Below are 22,084 nucleotides of genomic sequence, written 5' to 3'. Positions count from 1 at the left end.
TACCCATCAGAAATGGATGGGATGCCAAATACAACATCCATATAGTCCTGACTTAGCACCTTCGGAACTACCATCTTTTCCATTCAATGCAAAATTTGTTAAAGGAAAGAAAACTTCAATATTATCGAGGATTGCAAACAACCTTTCGAGCAATTCTTTTATCGATAAGCCAAGTTGTTCTTTGACAAGAAATAATGGGATTTCCACAAACACTATTCCATACAGTTCTGACTTGGCACTTTCGGAACTACCATCTTTCCTACTCAATGCAAAATTCGTTAATGGAAAGAAAGCTTCAATATTATCGAGGATTGCAAACAATCATTCGAGCAATTCTTTTATCGATAAGCTAGGTTGTTCTTTCACAAGAAACAACGGAGTTTCAAAAAAAAAAAAAAAAAAAAAAACCCCTTCTATATAGTCCTGATTTGGCATCGTCGAAACTACCATCTTTTCGTCTCAATGTAAAATTAATTAACGGAGAAAAAATTTCAGTATTCTCAAGAACTACAACAGCCTTTCGAGCAATTTTCTTATCGATAAGCCAGCTTGTTCTTTAAAAGGGAATAATGGACCCCCTCAAAAAAAAAAAAAAAAAAAGATTGGCTAATTATTCTAATAATAAATTGTTGCAAAATTCGTGGAATAAGCTTCACTATTAGTACCAAAAGAATTATTTTCAACTTACTTCCCTTTTTAAAAAAAACCTCCGTGGGTTTCCCGCACAGCTCAACAGAAATATAAAAACTAAAGGACTTGGCTGATAAAGCCTTTAGCGTAGACTAAAGTCGCAGAATAGACATCGCGTGTCAGTAATAAAATCCCTCCGCCTTATATTTAATTTAGGCTGCGAAACTAAATATACTGTCCTCGGAATAGATACATTACAATTACAGGTATATTTAGTTCTACACTTTATATTTAGTTCTACACTTTATATTTAGTTCTTAAATTTGTTTCTTGAATACGCTTTCAGAACATTAAACATCCATTTCAGTTCTTTGTGTTTTTAAAAACCATAAAAGCTCCTACCACCTGAACCTTATGCTCTTGAGTCGAAACCTTGACCCTGCTTTCACATAAATTCACAGCCTGTGCGTATGCTCTCTGTACACGCGGCTACGAATTCCGGTTGGAATCGTGGAATCGAAGCACGAACCAGGTATTGATTGCACTTCTAGGAAGCGGCAGTTTCGACGTTCGGGGAACAAATTACCCACAGCTTCTTCCGAATGCTCAGAACCACCCTTGCGGAAAGGAATGAAGATGGAATGGGAATGACTCAAGCTCGTGCCGGCGTTTCGAAACGTCTTCGGCCCTTCGGGCTGCTTTATTGTTTTGGCGACCGAATGCGAATTTGCTGTAGTCGGCAGTGTTTAGAAATGGAAGGAAACATTTGCTGAAGACTCAAGAATTGCTCATTTTATATTTTTAATGTTTATCTACTTTGAGGAATGAAATTAATTGAAAACTTAAGGTTAGTTTGTTTTTAAAGTGTCGATTAGCAAGCGACGAAATGATAAAAAGAAAAATGTAAAATAATATGTAAATAAATTTGAATTAAAATAAAGATTTAGTAAAAGTACAATAGAAAAAAAATATGTAGTGAATATAGAAAAAGAGGTGTTATAGCAAATTAAAAAAAAACGCGTTAAAAGATAAATAAACAAAAAAATAAACAAAGATTTAATAAAAATATAGTAAAAAAAGATATAGTAAAGTATAGCAAAAAATATACTTCAAAGTATTTTATGCCTTAGGAGGGTCAAAAATAATGTATGAAAACATAAATAAAATAGATAATAAAGTATATAAGAAGACAATATTATGGCGTGGTTTTGAATACACTGCTATAAATTTTTCATAATTTAAAAAAATATATTATAATAATTGCAAACGATTATTGTTTCATTGTTGACATTTTATAATTTCGTAATTTTAATATTTGTATAAAATAATATATATTTTAAATCTAAGATAAAAGAAATATATATTTAATAGTTACGTGATTTCCTCTTAGCCTTCCTATTCGACCCATTCTTTCTCTCATTTCTACATTCCTCCAACAATACATGCTAGAGAAGAATGTTCCTCCGTAGTCTAATTTACAACTACAATACTGATAATAATAGATTAATATTCTATCTATAAATTACACGACAAAGAAATCCTTCTTCATAGACTGCAATGGCTGATGCAATCAAATCTAAAGCATTAGCGAGGTCGAATAAGGCTGAATGCTATTGTATCAATTTGATAATTTTTATTACACAAGAAAAGTATCAATACACTAAACTAATACAGTCTAAGAGTATCTGGTACTCGGTACCAGTATTGGACTCGATATATACTTTGTAATCTCCTCGTTCTCATTCCGCTTTCCATCAGTTGATGCTATATAAGTCCGATATAAACTATTAGGTCGATATAGCCAAAATCAGCGCACTGCCTTGATGAAGACATGAATTTTCATGATGCTTTTTAAGTTTATAAATTTCATCCCTAGTCATTATTGTCTTCTAATCCATGTAATTATGCTTATACCTGTGAAAAATCCATTCATGATGTTTTTAACTATTTAAACTATACTATATAAACTATAACTATATAAAAGCTTATGCTTGTGAAAAATCCATTGATGATGTTTTTTAACTATATAAATTTCATCCCTAGTCATTATTGTCCTCTAATCCATGTAATTATGCTTATACCTGTGAAAAATCCATTCATGATGTTTTTTAACTATATAAACTATAACTATATAAGTGCTTATGCCTCTGAAAAATCCATTCATGATGTTTTTTAACTATATAAATTTCATCCCTAGTCATTATTGTCCTCTAATCCATGTAATTATGCTTATGCCTGTGAAAAATCCATTCATGATGTTTTTTAACTATATAAATTTCATCCCTAGTCATTATTGTCCTCTAATCCATGTAATTATGCTTATGCCTGTTAAAAATCCATTCATGATGTTTTTTAACTATATAAATTTCATCCCTAGTCATTATTGTCCTCTAATCCATGTAATTATGCTTATGCCTGTGAAAAATCCATTCATGATGTTTTTTAACTATATAAATTTCATCCCTAGTCATTATTGTCCTCTAACCCCATATAATTATGCTTATACCACTGAAAAACATCACCTTCTGCTATACTCATAATCTCAACAAATCTTTTCCTTTCCTCTTATCACCCATCCGTCAATCACCATCAAATCTAAGGCTACCGATACATCATCATCAGTATCTCTTCCAAAGAAGCGAAATCCGAATTTCGAATCATATTTGTATTAGTATCAGCTACTACTCTCACCACAAATTCAAGTGCTATTCATCAGGAATATACCCAATGTTATTCAAGAGGGGGGAAAAACAGTTCTTCATTAAATCAATTATAAATGAGTAATGTTCATACTTTCAAAACAAAGTACAGTATAATTATAGGAAGATTAGTGCTTAGTAAAATCAAGCTAATACATATAAATATAAGTATTAGCTAAGATGATAATTATGATGTACATTAATTATGATGTAATAATTATGATGTACATTAATTATGATGTAATAATTATGATGTACATTAATTATGATGTAATAATTATGATGTACATTAATTTCAGATGATGTATAATAATGGAATAAACGTTGCCAACAAATATCATCCTGTATTCCATAGAGCAAAACCGAATTTCAACTCCCTTTAAATTAGTTAAATCCCTTCTGACATATATTCTATTTCACATAAATTAAGAACAATGCTACTCTAAATACCGAATGTGTTTAGAAAGTTACAAAGCCACTTTTTGATGATTATTTACGTTTCTTTACTACACGTCCAAAGCAACTTGTGAGTTTCATCAAATCAAAGTTTTGATTAAGTCCACAAATTCACATACTCATAAAATATGAAAGATTTTTTTACATGTGATACATTGATTTCAAATTTTGAAAATCAATTCAATTTCAGAAGAAAATCTCAAAAAAAAAAAAAAAAATATTTAAAAGAAACTGGTCTTCATTTGCGTTGTAAGAAAAGAAAAGAGTGAATGAATACCTGCAGCCCCACCTTTCTTGGACAAATTCAAACTCATTTTACAATATTACAAAAGTCAGTTATATAATTTCACAATTGCGAAGGACACAACCAGATTCGAATCTGCGACCTTTTTCTCCAAAGGGATAGGTCGTTATTTTACTCAAACCTTCCACGAAAACTAAATAAATAATAGTAATAATAAATTGATAAATAAATAACAATCAAATGTAATTCATGGGACGTAAAAATCAAGTATAGCATTCTTTACCAAATCTAACATTGTTCTAAAAATTATAGGCTAACATCATCGCAAAAAGTTAAAAAAAAAAAAGAAAAGAAAACTCTTCCGCAGCCAGGAATCGCATCGGAGAGTTCGAGCAATGACTCGAATTCTCTGATTACTTCCGGGAGTTAATTTAGGTTCAATAAACGCGCGCTTCTCTCACTTCAGTAGACACAGTTTTCACTCTCACAAAAGCAGACGATTATTTAAATGCATTAAATAAATATTGTTCAACGAATTAATTTGATGGAATTCGGAAGCGAAGATACGATACGACTATATGCGCATTCTAGAGAAGTAGTTCACAGTGTACAAGGCTGCGCCCCCTGCTGAAAGAAGGTTGAAGTTGTATGCCTTTCACATTGCCAACTTTTTGATGAGAAATAATAATTTTTTTATTATTATTATAGATATCAACGAATATTTACTTCTCGAACTTCTTAATATTGTATTAAAAAATATGAGAAATAAATATTTTATCTTATTTTCATAGGTTTTAAATTTAAAGAATATTTTCGTCTAAAATGTATGAGATTTATTGGCCTTTCCATTTTTATGTAAGCATTTTTTTATGTTATATAAAATATTTAAAAAAATGTAAATATATAAAATGTAACATTATTATTTTATTCGGAAATTAAATGAAGAGTTACTTTTTTGACTTATAAATATTTTATACTTAAAAGATGCTCGCATGTTATTTTAATATTCGATTGATATTTCTATTCTGGGAACAGTTTTATCGACTCTTTCTATTATATTTTGCGAAATTTCGATGCCCGTGCTTGATAGCAAATTTTGCAATTTCTAAGAAAAAATAATAAATTATCTTATATATTTATTTTATCTTATTTTACACTGATTTAGATTTTTATAGTATTAGAAATGGTATTATTTGGAATTAGAATTATCAAAGAAATCCATTTGTCGATTATATGGCCCAGACATAAAGTACATAAATTAAAAGTTTTCGTTTAATTTCTGCAGTCGGTCTCCAAATGTTGTTATAAATGAAGAAATCATCTGATTATGTCAATAATTTGAAAATAAAATTGTTTTTTCTGTACATGTGGCATCGATCACAATTTAAAAATAAAAGATAAGGATCAAAGCATTTATGAAGAAAATAATATTATCACAACGATTCTTAATTTAAATCAGAACGATTTACTTTTTATTGAAGCAAAAAGCTATGGATTATAATTGGATAGAGAATTTTTTTTTATTTAACCAAATTTTTCTTTTTTTTTCTTCTTTTTTTTTTAATTTAACCAAATATTTTTTTTCCTTCAAGTAAATGAAGAGGGAAAAACATTCTTTTAGAAAATGAATGAGGAAAAAATAACAAATTATTTTTTCATCAAAATCATAAACCAAAATTTGGAAACAGAATGTTCAAAAAGTGAAATAATAATAATAATAATCTTCTGAAATCTAAAACAGCTGAAAAAGTATCGGCGACTCTACAAATTGTTGAGATCCGCTTTATGATATTGTTTGTTTGAAACAGAAAAGATGATAAATCGCCACAATCACGTGCAACGACTGCCAACATCTGCCAATTCAATGTCGCCTTTGTGCTTACTTATCGGCCATCTAAATGTCGTATTGTTAAAAATCCTTTGGCAGTTAACAAATGTAACATTTTGCTCTTTCTTTCCATTTGGAAATACCTCCCATTTAAGCAAGAAATAATAAAGAAAATACTTGATTGCTCTTTCTTAACATGTTATAAAAATAATCTTTTTTCTTAATCTTTTTTTTTTTTTTTTTAAATTTTCATAAACTATAACGGTTGTCATGCTGACAATGTAGTAAGGTAAACTACATTGATTCATAATCGATTTTTTATATAAAAATAGTTTGTAAAATGAAATTAAATTAGATATGTACATCAAGGAATCAGTTAATATGATGAACGTCAAATAAGAAGTATGGACATAAAATAATTTCGCTTTCTTTAACTAAAGCAAATTAGACAAATAGGAGTTCAGCTACAAATAAAAAAAAATTCTACTTACCAGTAAAATGATAGATTTCATTCTTAGTCCCATAATGCCTAAAAAAAGAAAGAAAGTTGTCTTAAAATATGAAAGGTAAACATATAATTAAAGATAAAACAATAAAAAATAATAATTTTTTTACTAACTGGTATACAGATTACACTTTAGTAATTACTTTACAATATATTAACTTAAAAAAAAAACACCCTATGTGATAATTTCGAAGATAGGGTTAAAAAATTCTTTACAATTAACCATTAGTTTAAAATTTTTTTAATATTAATACATTACTAAATTCCTCATATGGAATAAAATTGATTTCTTTTTTGTGAAATGTATTTATGCGTAGATAGATATTGAAAATCCAAACCATTCTAAAAAAAAGAAAATCGATTAGAAGTGAAAATTAATCTAAAAATACTCATATGTAAAGAGTTAGTATTTATATGAATTTTTTTTTCGCATTCAAACTCTCTAATTTTTTTTATCAAATATTGATTCACGATCTTATACATAATGAAATGGCTAATAAAATAATATTGCTTCAAAAGTGATCATTAATATTTTTAAAATAAAAAAGGGCAAATTCATAGTGGTTTTTCCGCAAAATCCAGTCATTGCTGCCGTCTTTAAAAAATTTTTAACTTGTAAATTCTATTTATTTTTCTGGTGATTTTCTATTAGTTTTTTTTATTACTTTACTACAACAGGCGAGCAATTCTCTTCTATTGGAAGTCAATATGTCCACTGCATATGGAGTTACAAATCCAATTGAGTGTAAAATGAAATTTACTTGTTGTATCATTGCAGCTATTTATTTCGATTTCAGTGCAATTTTTCCAAAAACACTATCAGAACGAATTCTTAAACAGAAGAATTTATTTTACAGCTATCTTATAGATTTGTAAATAACATTCGATATAATTAATTCTGTTATAGAATATTTATAAGCTATTTTCTTCTAAATGTTACTTTAAAGTAGAATTTTACGATTATTTTATCCCTTAATATATTCATAAGTAGGAAAACATCTGCTTTGCTTCTAAATGTATGTATTCCAAATGTATTCCAAAATGAATGAAAGAAGTAATTACTTTTTGTTCTGAAATTACACCCGCAGACGATTTTCAACTTCACTTCATTTCCCAAAAGGATATAATTTTCCTTGCTTTGTGGGAAAGAAAGAACATAATAAAAGGTAAAAGATTTCAATGGGTTAGAAAAGTGATTTATATTCGTAAGTTTTGATTCAAAGGGCGTGTTACAGTAGCGCACAGTCCTGCCATGCGTAGTGTGCAATTTGCAGCACATCATTTTGGCGCTTCGCCTACGCGGGTGGGTTCTATTAACTTTCCATTTTGGGTCTTAATAGTGAGGGTGGTGGTCCGTGTTATAGTTTCATAAGTATTGGTCATTTCAGAATACCTCCTTTGATGCAGAAATAGATTTGCTTTGATTTTTTTTTCTTTTTTTTGCTGTTACGATAAAATTGACTATTTTGCAAAATTTAAGGCGTAGATATATCGTATTCACGATAGAAAATAGTCGTTTTTTTATTTTGAACAAATGCAGAAATAAAAGTGTTAAAAACTAGCTCTCGATAAATGAAGATGAAATGTTATATTTGTCATTGTTTCTTTTCAAAATTTTCATTATAAATCGTTTTTATTATTTATAATGTAATACGAAAACATTTAAATTTCATTTTTTTTTGTCAATCCTGTAAGATTAATCAGTTTTGAATTTAAAAGATGATTTTCTTACAATATATAGGACCTTCATTTAACTATTTTACAAATAATTTTGCTGCTCACAGTTTTCACAAAAAATTCTGCGTAAGACTGACAAAAAATAATAATATATTGATGAATTTTAATATGTTTTTGATTAGAGAATGTCTCAATTAATATTATTATCAATAAATTGATATTACAATAAAAACAAGTTATAATGTTAAAAATATTAAGTTTTATTATATTATGTTATTAAATCTGACGTTTAACAGAAAAAAATTGTACATATCAATATATGTATAACGTATGTTATATAATAACGATTTTTTTTTGTTACAGAAATGACATTTAAAAGGGCAAATACAGATTGCTTCGTTTTCTTCTTGCTCATGATTTCGACAATTTTTAACTGTCCATCGACGATATACAGTAAAATAATAAAGAAATGTTTTCTTTTAAATTAAAACCTTCTGATATGGCAGAAATGACATTCTTTTCTTATATGGAAAGCAAAATAAATTTTATTGAACAAACAAATAAAACTTGTTAAAAATTTTCATTACTGCGTCAAATATTTTTAAATAGAATAATTCGGAATATCTAGTTTTGTGCAATTTAACTTCAGAAGCAATAATTCAAAATCTGACTAGTGAAATTTAACTTTGAAATATAAAATGAAATTCTAATATTAAAATAAGTGTTTTTGATTTCTTTACTTCACAATAGTTGATGTGTAATTATCGTTTGCTATAATTATATATTGTTCATTTGTTATTAAACTTTAAATGAGTTAGAATGAAAAACAAAATGGATCCTTTTTTCTTACCTTTAATAAGTATATGAAAATATTGTATATATTTTTAATCTATGATGCAATATTTGTATTTTTATAGATATGTTATGAAATCTAAGTTACAATGAAAATCTCTATTTTATAAACGAGGTTGTATGGAAAAAATGAGATATTTTATACTTTTTCTTTATTACCAATTTATAATTTCCATATTTTTTTCCTTATCATTTATATCCTATGGCCTGCAAATGAATTTAAATTATATGAAGTTTTATTTTTTATTAAATAAAAAAAATAGTTTTCTTTTAGTAATATGATCGTTTTTTAGACAACTTTTCCAAAAAAAAAAATTGTTCTTTATTCATAACACTAAAATAATATTTTAGTGAAATATTAAAAATAATTACAGTCCAATTCGTCTCTGTCATTTTAAACGTTTTTTTGCATTTTAAAATGAACAAAATATTTTTAAATTTTATCATCAACAAAAAAAAGGTAATACTTTGCAAGTTTTCAAATGAACTATTCCTTCATATTGGTATTAATATTTATATTAATTTTTATATAAATATTATACCAATTATTAATACCAATAGTTGTATCAATATTTGTAAAACAGAATATTAATACCGCATTTTAACTCTCTTTTTTCCCTGAATTTTATACTAAATTCAAATTTCACTCTAAATTTTAACATTGCGAATATTACGTCTATTATAATGATAGCACAAAGCCAATAGTTAATACATGCTTTGGTTATATACAATATTTGAAGATAAATAATATACAGTTTTAAGATATGCAGTTAATATATACTTTAGAGATATGCAATTAATATATGATTGAAAAACATGCATTAAATAATATATAAAGATCTGTAGTTAATAATATATAAAAATATGCATTTATAATAAACATTCCGATAAATACGGACTGATGTATCTAAAGAACATAAAATCAGTATTGTTAATTTATTCAAAAAATGTTCAGTTCAATTAGTGTAAACTGCGCAATTTGTAGATTAATTTAAATAATCTAAGAAAATAACCTCGCAATTGGCTGCAACGTTTCAGAGAGAATTGCTGATAGCTATTTACTTAAAATCTTTAAAAAAATTTCCTTGCAATCAAAGTACTTAATGTCGTTAAAAATATCTCATATTCAAATAATTCATATAGTTTAGAGTTAAATGCAGTTTAAAAAGGAATTAAAAATTAGGTATTTGGCTTGTTTATACAAAAAAAAAAAGGAAAAACAATGACAAAAAAAGCATTCTTCCAAGTTTTGCTTCCAAGATAAAGATAATTAAAATAAAATCTTTTGTCGCAAACTTCACAGATATTTTTATTTTGGAATATAAATTTTAATTGCTGAGAGTTGGATTTTTTAAACCATAATTGGTCACATAGAATGTCATTGATGAATCGGGCCATCCGAAATGCTTTGAAAAAAGTAGTTCGATCTTCATATTATAACATTTTTATAGAGATATTTTCAAAATCATAATTAGAATTAAAAGTATGTAGTTATGATTTAGAATTTAAATACAATTTTTTTCTGATATTTAATGTTTTTTAGACCTGCAGTTGCTATGGGCAAAACTCTCCAACGATTGATGATCTTTGTATTTGATCGATCACAAACACAATTTCCAAAATAACCTCATATTCTCACATGATAAAAAAAATGCAGACTATTTTAATAATTCAGGAAATACAATAAAGGGCATCGCTAAACTGGATGGGAAAAAAACTCTAAATGTTTTAGAAAAGCATCTCAATAACAATTTTCATTAAATAAATTTTTTTCAATTTTGTCATTAAATATTAATAACCGCCGAACTGCTTGATGCAAGTAAAGATAATTGATGCCGTAGGAAAAAATTGTAGATTTATTATAGCCAATGGCGAAGTTTTCAGCAGACCACAATGTCTAGAAGAACATATCTGAAATACCATCACTTTCGTTAAAGCTGAACAACCACAAAATATCTAAACATTTCGGATACATCCGGAATCATTCAGACAGTTAAAAAGATATTTTTACGAATAATTAGCAGTAGAGCGTTAATAATTATATTAGCATATAAGCGTGTCTAATTTACATTAAATTTTTTTAAAAATGAAATTATCCTCAGTTACGTTTTAAAGGATGACGCGGAAGAATTCCCACTTCATATGCTTTTTAAGACTAACCAACCTTGGAATAATTTTAATAAAAGAATACAAAGCCGTATTAACAGAAAATAATGTTAAAAAATATCGGTAATCAAAATTTCTAGTTAAAATTAAATTACCTAATATTGAAATATTGTTAATAGAATTTTTTTTTAAATATCGATAATTGAAATTTCTAGTTAAAATTAAATTGCCTCATATTAAAATATTGTTAATAGAAAATATTTTTTAAAATATCGATAGTTGAAATTTCTAGTTAAGATTAAATTACCTAATATTGAAATATTTGTTAATAGAAAATAATTTTTTAAAAAAATATCGATAACTGAAATTTTTAGTTAAGATTAAATTGCCTAATATTGAAAGATTTTTAGTAGAAAATATGTTTAAAAAATATATCGATAGCTGAAATTTCTAGTTAAGATTAAATTGCCAAATATTGAAATATTTTTAGTAGAAAATATGTTTAAAAAATATATCAACAACTGAAATTTCTAGTTGAAATTAAATAGCCAAAAATATATTTTAATACAATTAGAAAAAGATGGCATCATTCAGTAGTCGCTATTTTGTTAATAGCTGCAGTAATCACCGAATTCACCTAGGCTTCGACTGAAGCCAAACAATCTCCAAAATACATTTATAAGAATATAGTCAAAACTTTACAAAAATTTTGTGGCAATAGCCTTTAACAACGAAATTTTTAGACTATCTTATAGTTGAATAAATTTTATAGAATCGACTATGCCAATAAAATTCTATTGCTACAAAAATCTTATTAAAATTCAGTAGACACATTTATATTTCATTGCAGTTAAAGCTGCACGATATCGGTCAATCGTTGCAATTGCTGCAGTAGTAACAGAGTACAATTGTACTACGGTTGAAATTAAAAATCCAACAAAACACTTTTATACAATTATTTATCTAAAAATAAAAAGTAAATTTGAATCTTTAATCCGAAACAACGATATTTTAAGGCCAAATAACGAGAAAGTGTATACAAAAAGATAATTTAATAAAGTTGCAAAGTGCGTGCGTGCAAATGCAGTTACTTAAAGAATGATGTATATATTCCTGTAAAATATACTTTAAAACATTTTCAAAAATTTATTTAAAATCAAAGAAAAATTATATGAAAATAAAATTGGCATCACTGAAAAGCTGATTTTGAATTTTAAAATGATGTAAAATTGGATTTTGAATAATAATATGCCTTGAAATTGTTGAGAGAAATGGTAGCATTTTTATTAATTTTAAATCTAATTAATTAAAATCTAATTAAATATTTGAAATCTATTTTGCACCTGTTTATGCACGAAGTAACGGCTTGTCAAACTTAGGAACTTAAGTTAATCTACATGAGAAGTTGCTCTTTAACATGTGAATAACTTCGAACGATGTTTGCTTTCAATACATTCCATTACGCAATAAGCAGGTAATGTTCAACCTTAGAAACATTATCAAGTTAAAATCTGATCTGCAGCTGAAAGTCTTTGATAAACTTACAGCCAAAATATCATAACACAACCGACTGTTGGAGAGCAATGTTCAGTTACCAATCTATCTTTTTTTATAATTAATCTATCGTTATCTAGACATTTGGATACTTTCATTAAAATCACCAAAATATTTTAACAAAATCGATCGTTTTACAGCAATGTTCAACTACTAAATAATCACCAAGCCATTCGCATACGGGTAAAATTTAAGTACTTATTTGCAGCCTAATCTAAGATTACCCTCAATTCTTTCTGACAAACTTAAATAAACCAAAAGGATCATTAACATAAGCCATTTAATGAATATTAATCCTTCAGATTTTTCATCAAAATATTTTGAGGCAAATACACATAGCCGATATCATTCAATCGGCGCAGCAACGTTGCTGCTCCACAGAAGTTCTCGAGCCTGCACCACTCACCTGTTGTGCGGAGTGACATTGGCCTTGCTGCGTAGCTGAGGTGGAAAGGAAGAACAACACAGAACTTCAAGGTCTGGGACGTCTTGCTCTCATTCGAGGTCTGCTACTCTCTCTGACTGAGCCTCACAAGACTTTCTCTCTGCCTTTTTTCTAACCCTCAACTCGTTCCTCGCCTACCCCTACCCCGATCCGCTTCTAACCTGTTGTTCCGTCCCCCCTCACCCCCCTCCGATTCTTTGATTGTTTTTCACGCACCGTGTTTTTGTCTACTTACTTGCTATTGCTTCCACTGCAGTGAATCGGTTTCTGCCCCCTTTGTTTTATTATTTTATTTTCTTGCCTGCCTTCTGCTGTTGAGGGAGTTGCTCATTCGAAAGCCTGCTAGTGGGAATTTGGCGGTTGGGGTAGATTCCGGAAAAAAGGACAGTTCGTCTAAAAAATAAGTTTACGACGGTTTTTGGTAAACACTATATTTTTTTTAGAGAAGACAGATACCCGTCTAGAATTGTCAAACATAGCTTAGTTACGCAGATATAAAAAAAAGTAGACTTTAAATGAAGTATTGTGTTTTTATTTTCCTTTTCCTGTTTGATACCTTTTGTCGAAACTAATTGCATAGCTGAGAAATTTCTGTATAGTTGTTAATACAATCGCGAACTCCGCTGTTAAGAATCAATCACATTTCGCTTTGTTTACATTGTGAGTGAAGTAACATTTTTTAATGTTTTGAGATTTGAACGTAAATACCTAACTAGCATAAAATTGCATTTCTCTTCCGGTATGCGAACAAACTTTAATTCCTGACATTTCTTCTTAATGCCAATTAAAAGAATTTAGATATCGAATTCTCTTGAAGCAAATTTCTGCCAGTGTAGATTCTGTTGTTGGCGGTTTTTTATGCAGATCTTTTTATTATTTTTATTTTTTAAGTGAAAGTCTTCTGTGATAGCTGATGTAAGTTTCTGTCGATTTAAAATTTTCTTTTCTGTTACAACCGAGCTTAGTTTTGGATCCTAATGTTGATCGTTCCTGACAGAGGCGAATTTTTGAACTTTGCTGTCCTTGGTGGTTTAAATTATAAGACCCTTCTTTTTTTAATTAGTTTAATTTCGCAGCTTTAGATTTTTTTTTAACAAAATCAGTATGATTATTTTTGTACTTTTCGGTCCTAGGTAGTTTAAATTATAAGACCCTTCTTTTTTTAATCAGTTTAATTTCGCAGCTTTAGATTTTTTAAATAAAATCAGTATGATTATTTTTGCACTTTACGGTCCTAGTTAGTTTAAATTATAAGACCCTTCTTTTTTTAATCAGTTTAATTTCGCAGCTTTAGATTTTTTTAAATAAAATCAGTATGATTATTTTTGCACTTTACGGTCCTAGGTAGTTTAAATTATAAGACCCTTCTTTTTTTAATCAGTTTAATTTCGCAGCTTTAGATTTTTTAAAACAAAATCAGTATGATTATTTTTGCACTTTACGGTCCTAGGTAGTTTAAATTATAAGACCTTTCTTTTGTTAATCAGTTTAATTTCGCAGCTTTAGATTTTTTAAAATAAAATCAGTATGATTATTTTTGCTCTTTATGGTCCTAGGTAGTTTAAATTATAAGACCCTTCTTTTTTTAATCAGTTTAATTTCGCAGCTTCAGATTTTTTAAAATAAAATCAGTATGATTATTTTTGCACTTTATGGTCCTAGGTAGTTTAAATTATAAGACCTTTCTTTTGTTAATCAGTTTAATTTCGCAGCTTTAGATTTTTTTAAATAAAATCAGTATGATTATTTTTGCACTTTATGGTCCTAGGTAGTTTAAATTATAAGACCCTTCTATTTTTAATCAGTTTAATTTCGCAGCTTCAGATTTTTTAAAATAAAATCAGTATGATTATTTTTGCACTTTGCGGTCCTAGGTAGTTTAAATTATAAGACCTTTCTGTTGTTAATCAGTTTAATTTCGAAGCTTTAGATTTTTTAAAATAAAATCAGTATGATTATTTTTGCACTTTATGGTCCTAGGTAGTTTAAATTATAAGACCCTTCTTTTTTTAATCAGTTTAATTTCGCAGCTTCAGATTTTTTTAAAACAAAATCAGTATGATTATTTTTGCACTTTACAGTCCTAGGTAGTTTAAATTATAAGACCTTTCTTTTTTTAATCAGTTTAATTTCGCAGCTCTAGATTTTTTTTTAACAAAATCAGTATGTACTTTGCGGTCCTAGGTAGTTTAAATTATAAGACCCTTCTTCAGTTTAATTTTGAAGTTTTAAATTTTTTAACCAAATCAACATGATTCCTTTTTATTTTAGATTAAACAATTTTTAGTGACTTTCTAAAAATCTGCATGTTTTTAAAATAAGAGGACTTAAAAGTGAATGAAATATACGAACGTTTACAATATTATTTAACTATTTGCAGGCTGTTTGAAAATACTGTAATAAGTAAGCGATCGCAATAAATAAATAGGAACCTGAACAATTGTGCTTTATAAAATACAAGAAAATCGTTTTATTTTATAATTCATTGAATTTATATATTTTTTCAAATATTGTTAGAAACTAGGCAAATAACATTTTTATTTAATCTACCTGCTTGACACTTCTCTCTACCCATCTATTAATCAAACGGTCCTAGATAGATGCCGAATCAGAAATTTGTCATTTAATGTTGGTGATATTTTCTTAATCTCTAGATTCTTATTTCGGAAGTTATTGATGCGAATTTCTGTTTAATTGATTATACATTTGGCAGGTATGTTTTTTGAGATTTGAAAAGACATAGTGGACAGCACTGATATTATCGATGATTTGACTCAATTCAAATTAGGTTTCTGATTACTCTAGAAACGATGCAAATAGGTAGGCTTCTTCTAATAATTGCTTACAGATTGACAAAATGGAATCGATTGGTGATATTTGAGTTATGCGTAGTTATTGCATTCTTAGCTACTCATATACTCAACTTTTTCCGGTATAAAATTGTTTTGATGATTTATATTTAAGGAAAATTATCTATTTGATTGATTTCACCAAACTTTCATTAAAACCTTTTTTCAGAATTTGTTAATAAAGTTCAAAGTGAATATAGCACAATGAACAACATATATTAAAATTTTTGGGTGTCGTACAAAATGTGGATTGCCAAATGATTGTATGTTGGGTCCCAAGTCATGTGGGCATCTCTGGTAACAAAACGGCAGATTCTGCTGCAAAATCTGCACTGTTTCTTTTGAAAAAGGACTTCCATACAGTAAGTTCTTCATTAAAACATCTATTCTACCTTCACATGGGATCTGCAGATCCCAAAACCATATGTCTTAAAGTCTAACAATGGTATATGGCCTGTTTTTCCTATATGCGGAGTGGATGTCAAATTGGTTTGCCTCCGTATGGGACAAACCACTTGTTGCATAAGCAGGCGTCCTGGCATAGGGGTAGCGCGTCTTTCCCGTGTGCTGGGTTCGAGTCCCGGTTTGGGCATGATTGTTCTCCCGTTGTTCTGTCTGTGAGATGTGTGAATGTGCCCTCCTGTAAAAAGGGGTTGTGCAAGCGAATGAGTGATGCGTGAGTAGCAAAGTCGTACTCTTGGCCCTAATTGGCGCTACTATAAAAACAAGAGACGCTCCCCCACCGGCTTAAATCGTTGTCTTCGTAACAGCGGCCATGTCCATAGCAAGTGCCATAAGAAACAGCAACTTCTTGCATAAGCATTTTATTTTACATCTTAAGGGCACCAATTTACCCAACATATCAAGTCGCGTTTAGCATAAAACACATTTTAAATGAATGCATTGCTCTTAGTTCTCGTCGTCTCTTCATGCATCGACTTGGTGAATAAGAGATACTGTCCGATTTTTTTTAATTTTTTAAAAATTAAATGATTTTTAAAATGCATTTACCTCTTTCTCAAGTTTTCCACGGGTTTTTTTCCCTCCTATCATTTGAAATCTTTTGAAATCGTTGTTTTCTCATTTTACTTATATTTCAAATTTTTATGTGATTTCTTTTGTTAGTTTTTATCATTTGAAAATTGTATGCATTTAGTTCGTTTTGTCGTGTTTTATGCAACTTTTATTTCGATTTTCGTGCTTTGTTACTTTAAGTGTATTTTCGTAATTTTCTTTTACCTTCTGCTGGTCGCAGTATGGCCAAATATGGTTCTTGCGCCATTAAAGCCCACTAAATCAGACCCACCATATATTAAAATTATCAAATATCATCTGCGAAAAACTACGAAGCATAAACTTGCTTCAAGAAAACAAAAATGCATTTAGTATAAGCATTTGTCAGAATTCCAACACATTCATAAACAAACACATTTTAAACACCTATATTATGTATTTTCATGTAAAAGAAACTTTTGAATAGTTTTGCAATACGCAAAATATTATTACTGTCTGGAATTTTACTAAGAATTGAAATGGGAAAATGTGTTTCATCAAAATCTTTTTAAAATTCAATTTCTCGAAAAGTGAATTTTTTCCTAAATGATTTTTTAAAAATCACATAAAGTTAATTTATTCATAAATTAATTATTAATAAACTTTTGAGCAGGATTCAAAATATAACTAAAGTTTGTGAATTTCATTTTAAACATGTTTAAGGCATGGAATTTCAAGAGAGTTATTTTGAACAGAGAATTTATATCGCTATTCATCATTAAATCAAATATTTTGTCATTAAGTAACAAGTAAACTCAAAACAATCTCCAAAGAAATATTTTTCACAATCAGCCAATAAATCTTGTTTATTATCTCTAATTTCTATGTTTTAGCTACTTTAAATTAATTCATTAAACAAATATTAACTGCCTCTATATTGTATTGTTACGAAATTTGTCCGAGGGTTCCTTTGGATAGTGGTGGTTATATGGTGTGAAGAACGCTCCATCACCAGGCGGCAGTAGAAAATAAAACAACGACGCTTATTTACACGAAGACACACAGGACAGCACAACGACGACAACTATATACAGTACAGAAGACGATTATCTTCAGCCGAGACGTGCAGCATACACAGTAGCATACAACAGTATACACAGCAGCTCTACTCCGTCGCTGCTCCGCTAGTCCCTGGAAGACGAGTTCTTCACGGTCGCTTCCGACTACTCTTCGACTCCACTGGTCCACGACTCTACTCACCGTCGGTTCACAACTACGACGACTCCACTGGTCCACTATCACTCATCTCTGTCGCTTCCGACTACTCAATTCAGCACTGGGTCGCGACTCCCCCCGGCAGCTACAGGCTGCTCCTTTTATAGGTCTCAGGAGGCAGGACTAGAAGCCTCTCAACCAATCAGGAACGTTCGAGGCGTATCTCCGTTCCTGCTGGACGGATTGGGAAAATTCTCGATGTTTCGGGTATAATCCATTTTGGCGCCAAAGTCGCCAAATTCATCAACAAGTCGCCAAACGGTCGCCAAGTTTGTCGCCAAGCTCTGGGGCCTCCTATGGCACCCACTATGCTGGGAAGCCGCATCGCAGGTTCGTAATAGTATGCTTCCGTAATGGAAACATAATTTTTAGTTAATAAAAAAATTAAGCATTCAAGTATTTAGTAATTACGAATTAAAATTCGAAGAAAAATTTTAGATTTCTTGGATTTTTATAGCCCAGATTAGTTTGAGATTAATAATTTATATTTCCTGTTGTGCAGCATTTCCTAAACACTACAATTTGACAGTCAAACTATATGTAGTATTCAATAATAAGACTGAAATCCATAAAAAAGAATTACTGATTACATGCGTCGAATTTTCATCAACGCTGTATTCTCATATCAAAGTAACACGTAGCGAGATTAATAACTTTACTTTCAAAATAGAGATTTATTAAACGAAGATATTTAAAATAGATTTTTATGTGCTTCAAATAGTGTTACGAAATTTCCGGGTTCGTTTGGATAGTGGGAGTTATATGGTGTGGAGAACGCTCAACCACGTTTAAATAAAACAGTAGAAAATAAAACAACGACGTTTATTTACACGAAGACACACAGGACAGCACAAAGACGACAACTATATACAGCACAGAAGAAGATTATCTTCAGCCGAGACGTGCAGCAACAACAGCAGCATATAACAAGACAGACAGACAGTAGCGCACAGCTTAGTTCAGCACTAGCTTCACTCCGTCGCTGCTACGCTTATCTCTGGAAGGCCAGTTTTTTTATCGTCGATTCCGACTACTCTGTCCTAGCAGCTGCAGCCACTTCCTTTTATAGGTCTCAGGAGGCGGGGCTAGACGCCTCTCAATCAATCAGGAACGTTCGAGGCGTAACTCGGTTCCTACTGGACGGATCGGGAAAATTTTCGATGTTTCGGGTATAATCTATTTTGGCTCCAAAGTCGCCAAATGCTCCCCAAGTTTGTCGCCAAGCTCCGGGACCCTCCGACGCGACACCGGACTCCGCCCAATACCGATGACTGTAAAACATTCTTTCCGATGGTGGAACCAACTATGCTGGGAAACAGCATTACAGATTCGTAACAATAGGTAATGATTATCTAATATTTTTTTTATTTATTTTTAAACAGCCTTCTTTAGAAAATCGTTTGAAATTCGTTCCTACTTTCATACTATAAGAAATTATTTTATGCACGCATAAGAGTTTTTATGTATGCATAAAAGTTTTTATGCATACTTAATGCATAATTTTATGCACATATATTATGCAATTTTATGCATAACTTACGTTTTAATTCCATTTTACATCGTTAAATGCTATTTCCTCAAATTGCTGCTTTAGTAAAATCTGTCTATCAGAAACTCATGAATTGAAATCTATTTTTTTAATTTGATGAAGCTAAGTTCGATTTTTTTTGCGTTATATCTGTCCTTCAATCTGTCTATCTGCCTGTGAATACGATTACTCTAGAACGCTTTGTGCCAGACGAATGAAATTTGGTATATCATATCTGCAGCAAATTTGTATGTATATTTTTAATCAAACTTTGAACAAAATTCATTAATAGAGTGCTTGAAGATTGTTTATCTGGCCTTCTCAAAATAAGTTAACATGGTAAATATCAAATTCTAGGTAATATTTGAAAGGATATATTGTTTCTGTCTCATCTGCTTTTGCATCTGGCATCTTGATATCTGAAATATTGCTCATCGCTCCTTTTCACTCTCCCGTATACGTAAGTATAGAGAATAAAGCATAGAGAAGTAAGTAAGTGCAGAGAACGTATTGTTACGAATCTGTAATGCATCTTCCCAGCATAGTTGGTTCCATAGGAGGTTCCAGTGCTTGGCGACGAATTTGGTGACTTTGGCGCCAAAATAGATTATACCCGAAACATCGAGAATTTTCCCGATCCGTCCAGTAGGAACGGAGATACGCCTCGAACGTTCCTGATTGGTTGAGAGGCTTCTAGCCCCGCCTCTTGAGACCTATAAAAGGAAGCACCCACAGCTGCCGGGCAGTGGTGAATTGAGTCGTGGACCAGTGGAGTCGAAGAGCAGTCGGAATAGACAGATAGAACTGGCCTTCCAGAGATTAGCGGAGCAACGACGGAGTCAAGTGAGTGCTGAATTAAGTTGTGATCTACGGTCTGCATTAGAGTCTGCTGTGTGCTGTTGTCTGCACGTCTCGGCTGAAGATAATTGTGTGCTGTATATAGTTGTCGTCTTTGTGTTGTCCTGTGTGTGTCTTCGTGTAAATAAACGTCGTTGTTTCATTTTCTACTGCCGCCTGCTGATTGAGTGTTCTCCACATCATATAACTCCCACTCCCACTATGTAACTGTATGAAATTTAGTACACGGTTTTTACAACTAATTTGCAGATTTCTATCAGATTTGAGTAAAATCTTTTCAGAGAAAGTCCATCAGTCCTGATGTTCTAATGCCACGATAATTACAAAGCGAAGAGGGCTAAATAGGTAAGATTCGGTACACAGATTTAACGTCTAAGGTATAGATTCGAATAAAATTTGGAGCCAAATCATCAAGAGGTTGACTGTCTGTCGGACAGTGTTTTCAAGCTGACTCTGAAATGCACTGATTTTAATATTCTTTATTCATACGAGAGATGTCTAAAAAATATCCGTCATGAATTTTCCTGCTTACAGTAATGATGCTAGAGTGGCATCACTGTGCACAGTAGAAAACGATAACAATGCGCATGCGTGAATTTTTTTTTTTTCTTGAAATTCAAGTGTATCAATCGCTGTTTGCTAACTTCAGAGTAAAGTGCTGTTATAGGTGTTCGTCAGATTTTTGATTTCTCTCAAAATGACTGAACGAGTGGAGCAAAGATACTACGTCAAATTTTGTCAAAAATTTGTTGATCTTCAAAGCGAAACAATTCGTAAAATTCAGCAAACATTTAGAGACGTTGGAGGTAACACAGGTGAAGGAGGGGTTTGATCGATTCAAAAGTGACCGCACATTGGTGGAGATGATAACGAATACTCACCGGAAGGACAAGCAGTGACAAAATGGTACTATCAACAAGTTCTACACAGAATCAGACATGCAGTTCTTGAATTCACGAAAAATCTGACTTCTGGGCAACGAAAAACTGGTAGTTGCATCATGATAACTCTTTTGTCTCATTCGTCATACCTCATCCAGACTTTCTTGGCGAAACACATAATTCCAGTCTGTCCCAACCTCCTTATTCTCCAGATTTATATCCTTGCGACTTCTGGTTGTTTCTGAAATTAAAGATGTTTTGAAAGGATCCCGTCTTTATAGTAGAGAAGAGCGCTACGCGACAACGGAGATGAACATCTTCCCAAACGAAGCCTTCCAGGAGTGTTTTCGGCTGTGGAAGGATCGGCGAGCAAAATGTGTGAAGGCACAAGGGGCCTAGAGGGGGTTAGAGTCCCAATTTCGTCATGCAAGTAATATATTTTTTCTGGTCAAAGGTCATATACTTTGAAGAGGCCCACGTATGTTTCGTTCACCAATGGTGTATTGTTAATAATACACAAATACATTTTTTAGACAATATGCAAGAAAGTTTTGGGACGGCCACACCCTCTGGATTTTAACAATGCAATACTTTCACTGTTTTTAAATGAAATTCAATACTAGCATTGTTTCACCAAACACTTATTTACTAGATTTCTTCTTTTAAAACTAAGGAAGAAAGCAGGATAAGAATGCGAGGTTACA

At 30.5% G+C, this 22,084-nt stretch overlaps 1 protein-coding gene across 1 annotated transcript in view; it reads right to left on the bottom strand.

The window, feature by feature from the left end:
* Nucleotides 1-13,094, bottom strand: part of LOC129957539 (cuticlin-1-like) — a 128,090-nt gene extending 114,996 nt beyond the window's left edge. Inside the window, exons 1-2 of the mRNA XM_056069893.1 lie at nucleotides 12,958-13,094; nucleotides 6,349-6,386 (exon numbers count right to left, since the gene is read on the bottom strand). Of these exons, the coding sequence (XP_055925868.1) occupies nucleotides 6,349-6,386; nucleotides 12,958-12,976 (57 nt within the window). The 5' untranslated portion in view covers nucleotides 12,977-13,094. The remainder of the gene's footprint in view (nucleotides 1-6,348; nucleotides 6,387-12,957) is intronic.
* Between the last annotated feature and the right edge of the window lie 8,990 nt (nucleotides 13,095-22,084).

Source organism: Argiope bruennichi, chromosome 11 (genome assembly GCF_947563725.1).
Source record: "Argiope bruennichi chromosome 11, qqArgBrue1.1, whole genome shotgun sequence".
Lineage (NCBI taxonomy): Eukaryota > Metazoa > Arthropoda > Arachnida > Araneae > Araneidae > Argiope > Argiope bruennichi.
Note: the sequence above shows the minus strand (reverse complement) of the source record. Positions and strands in the feature narration are given on the sequence as shown.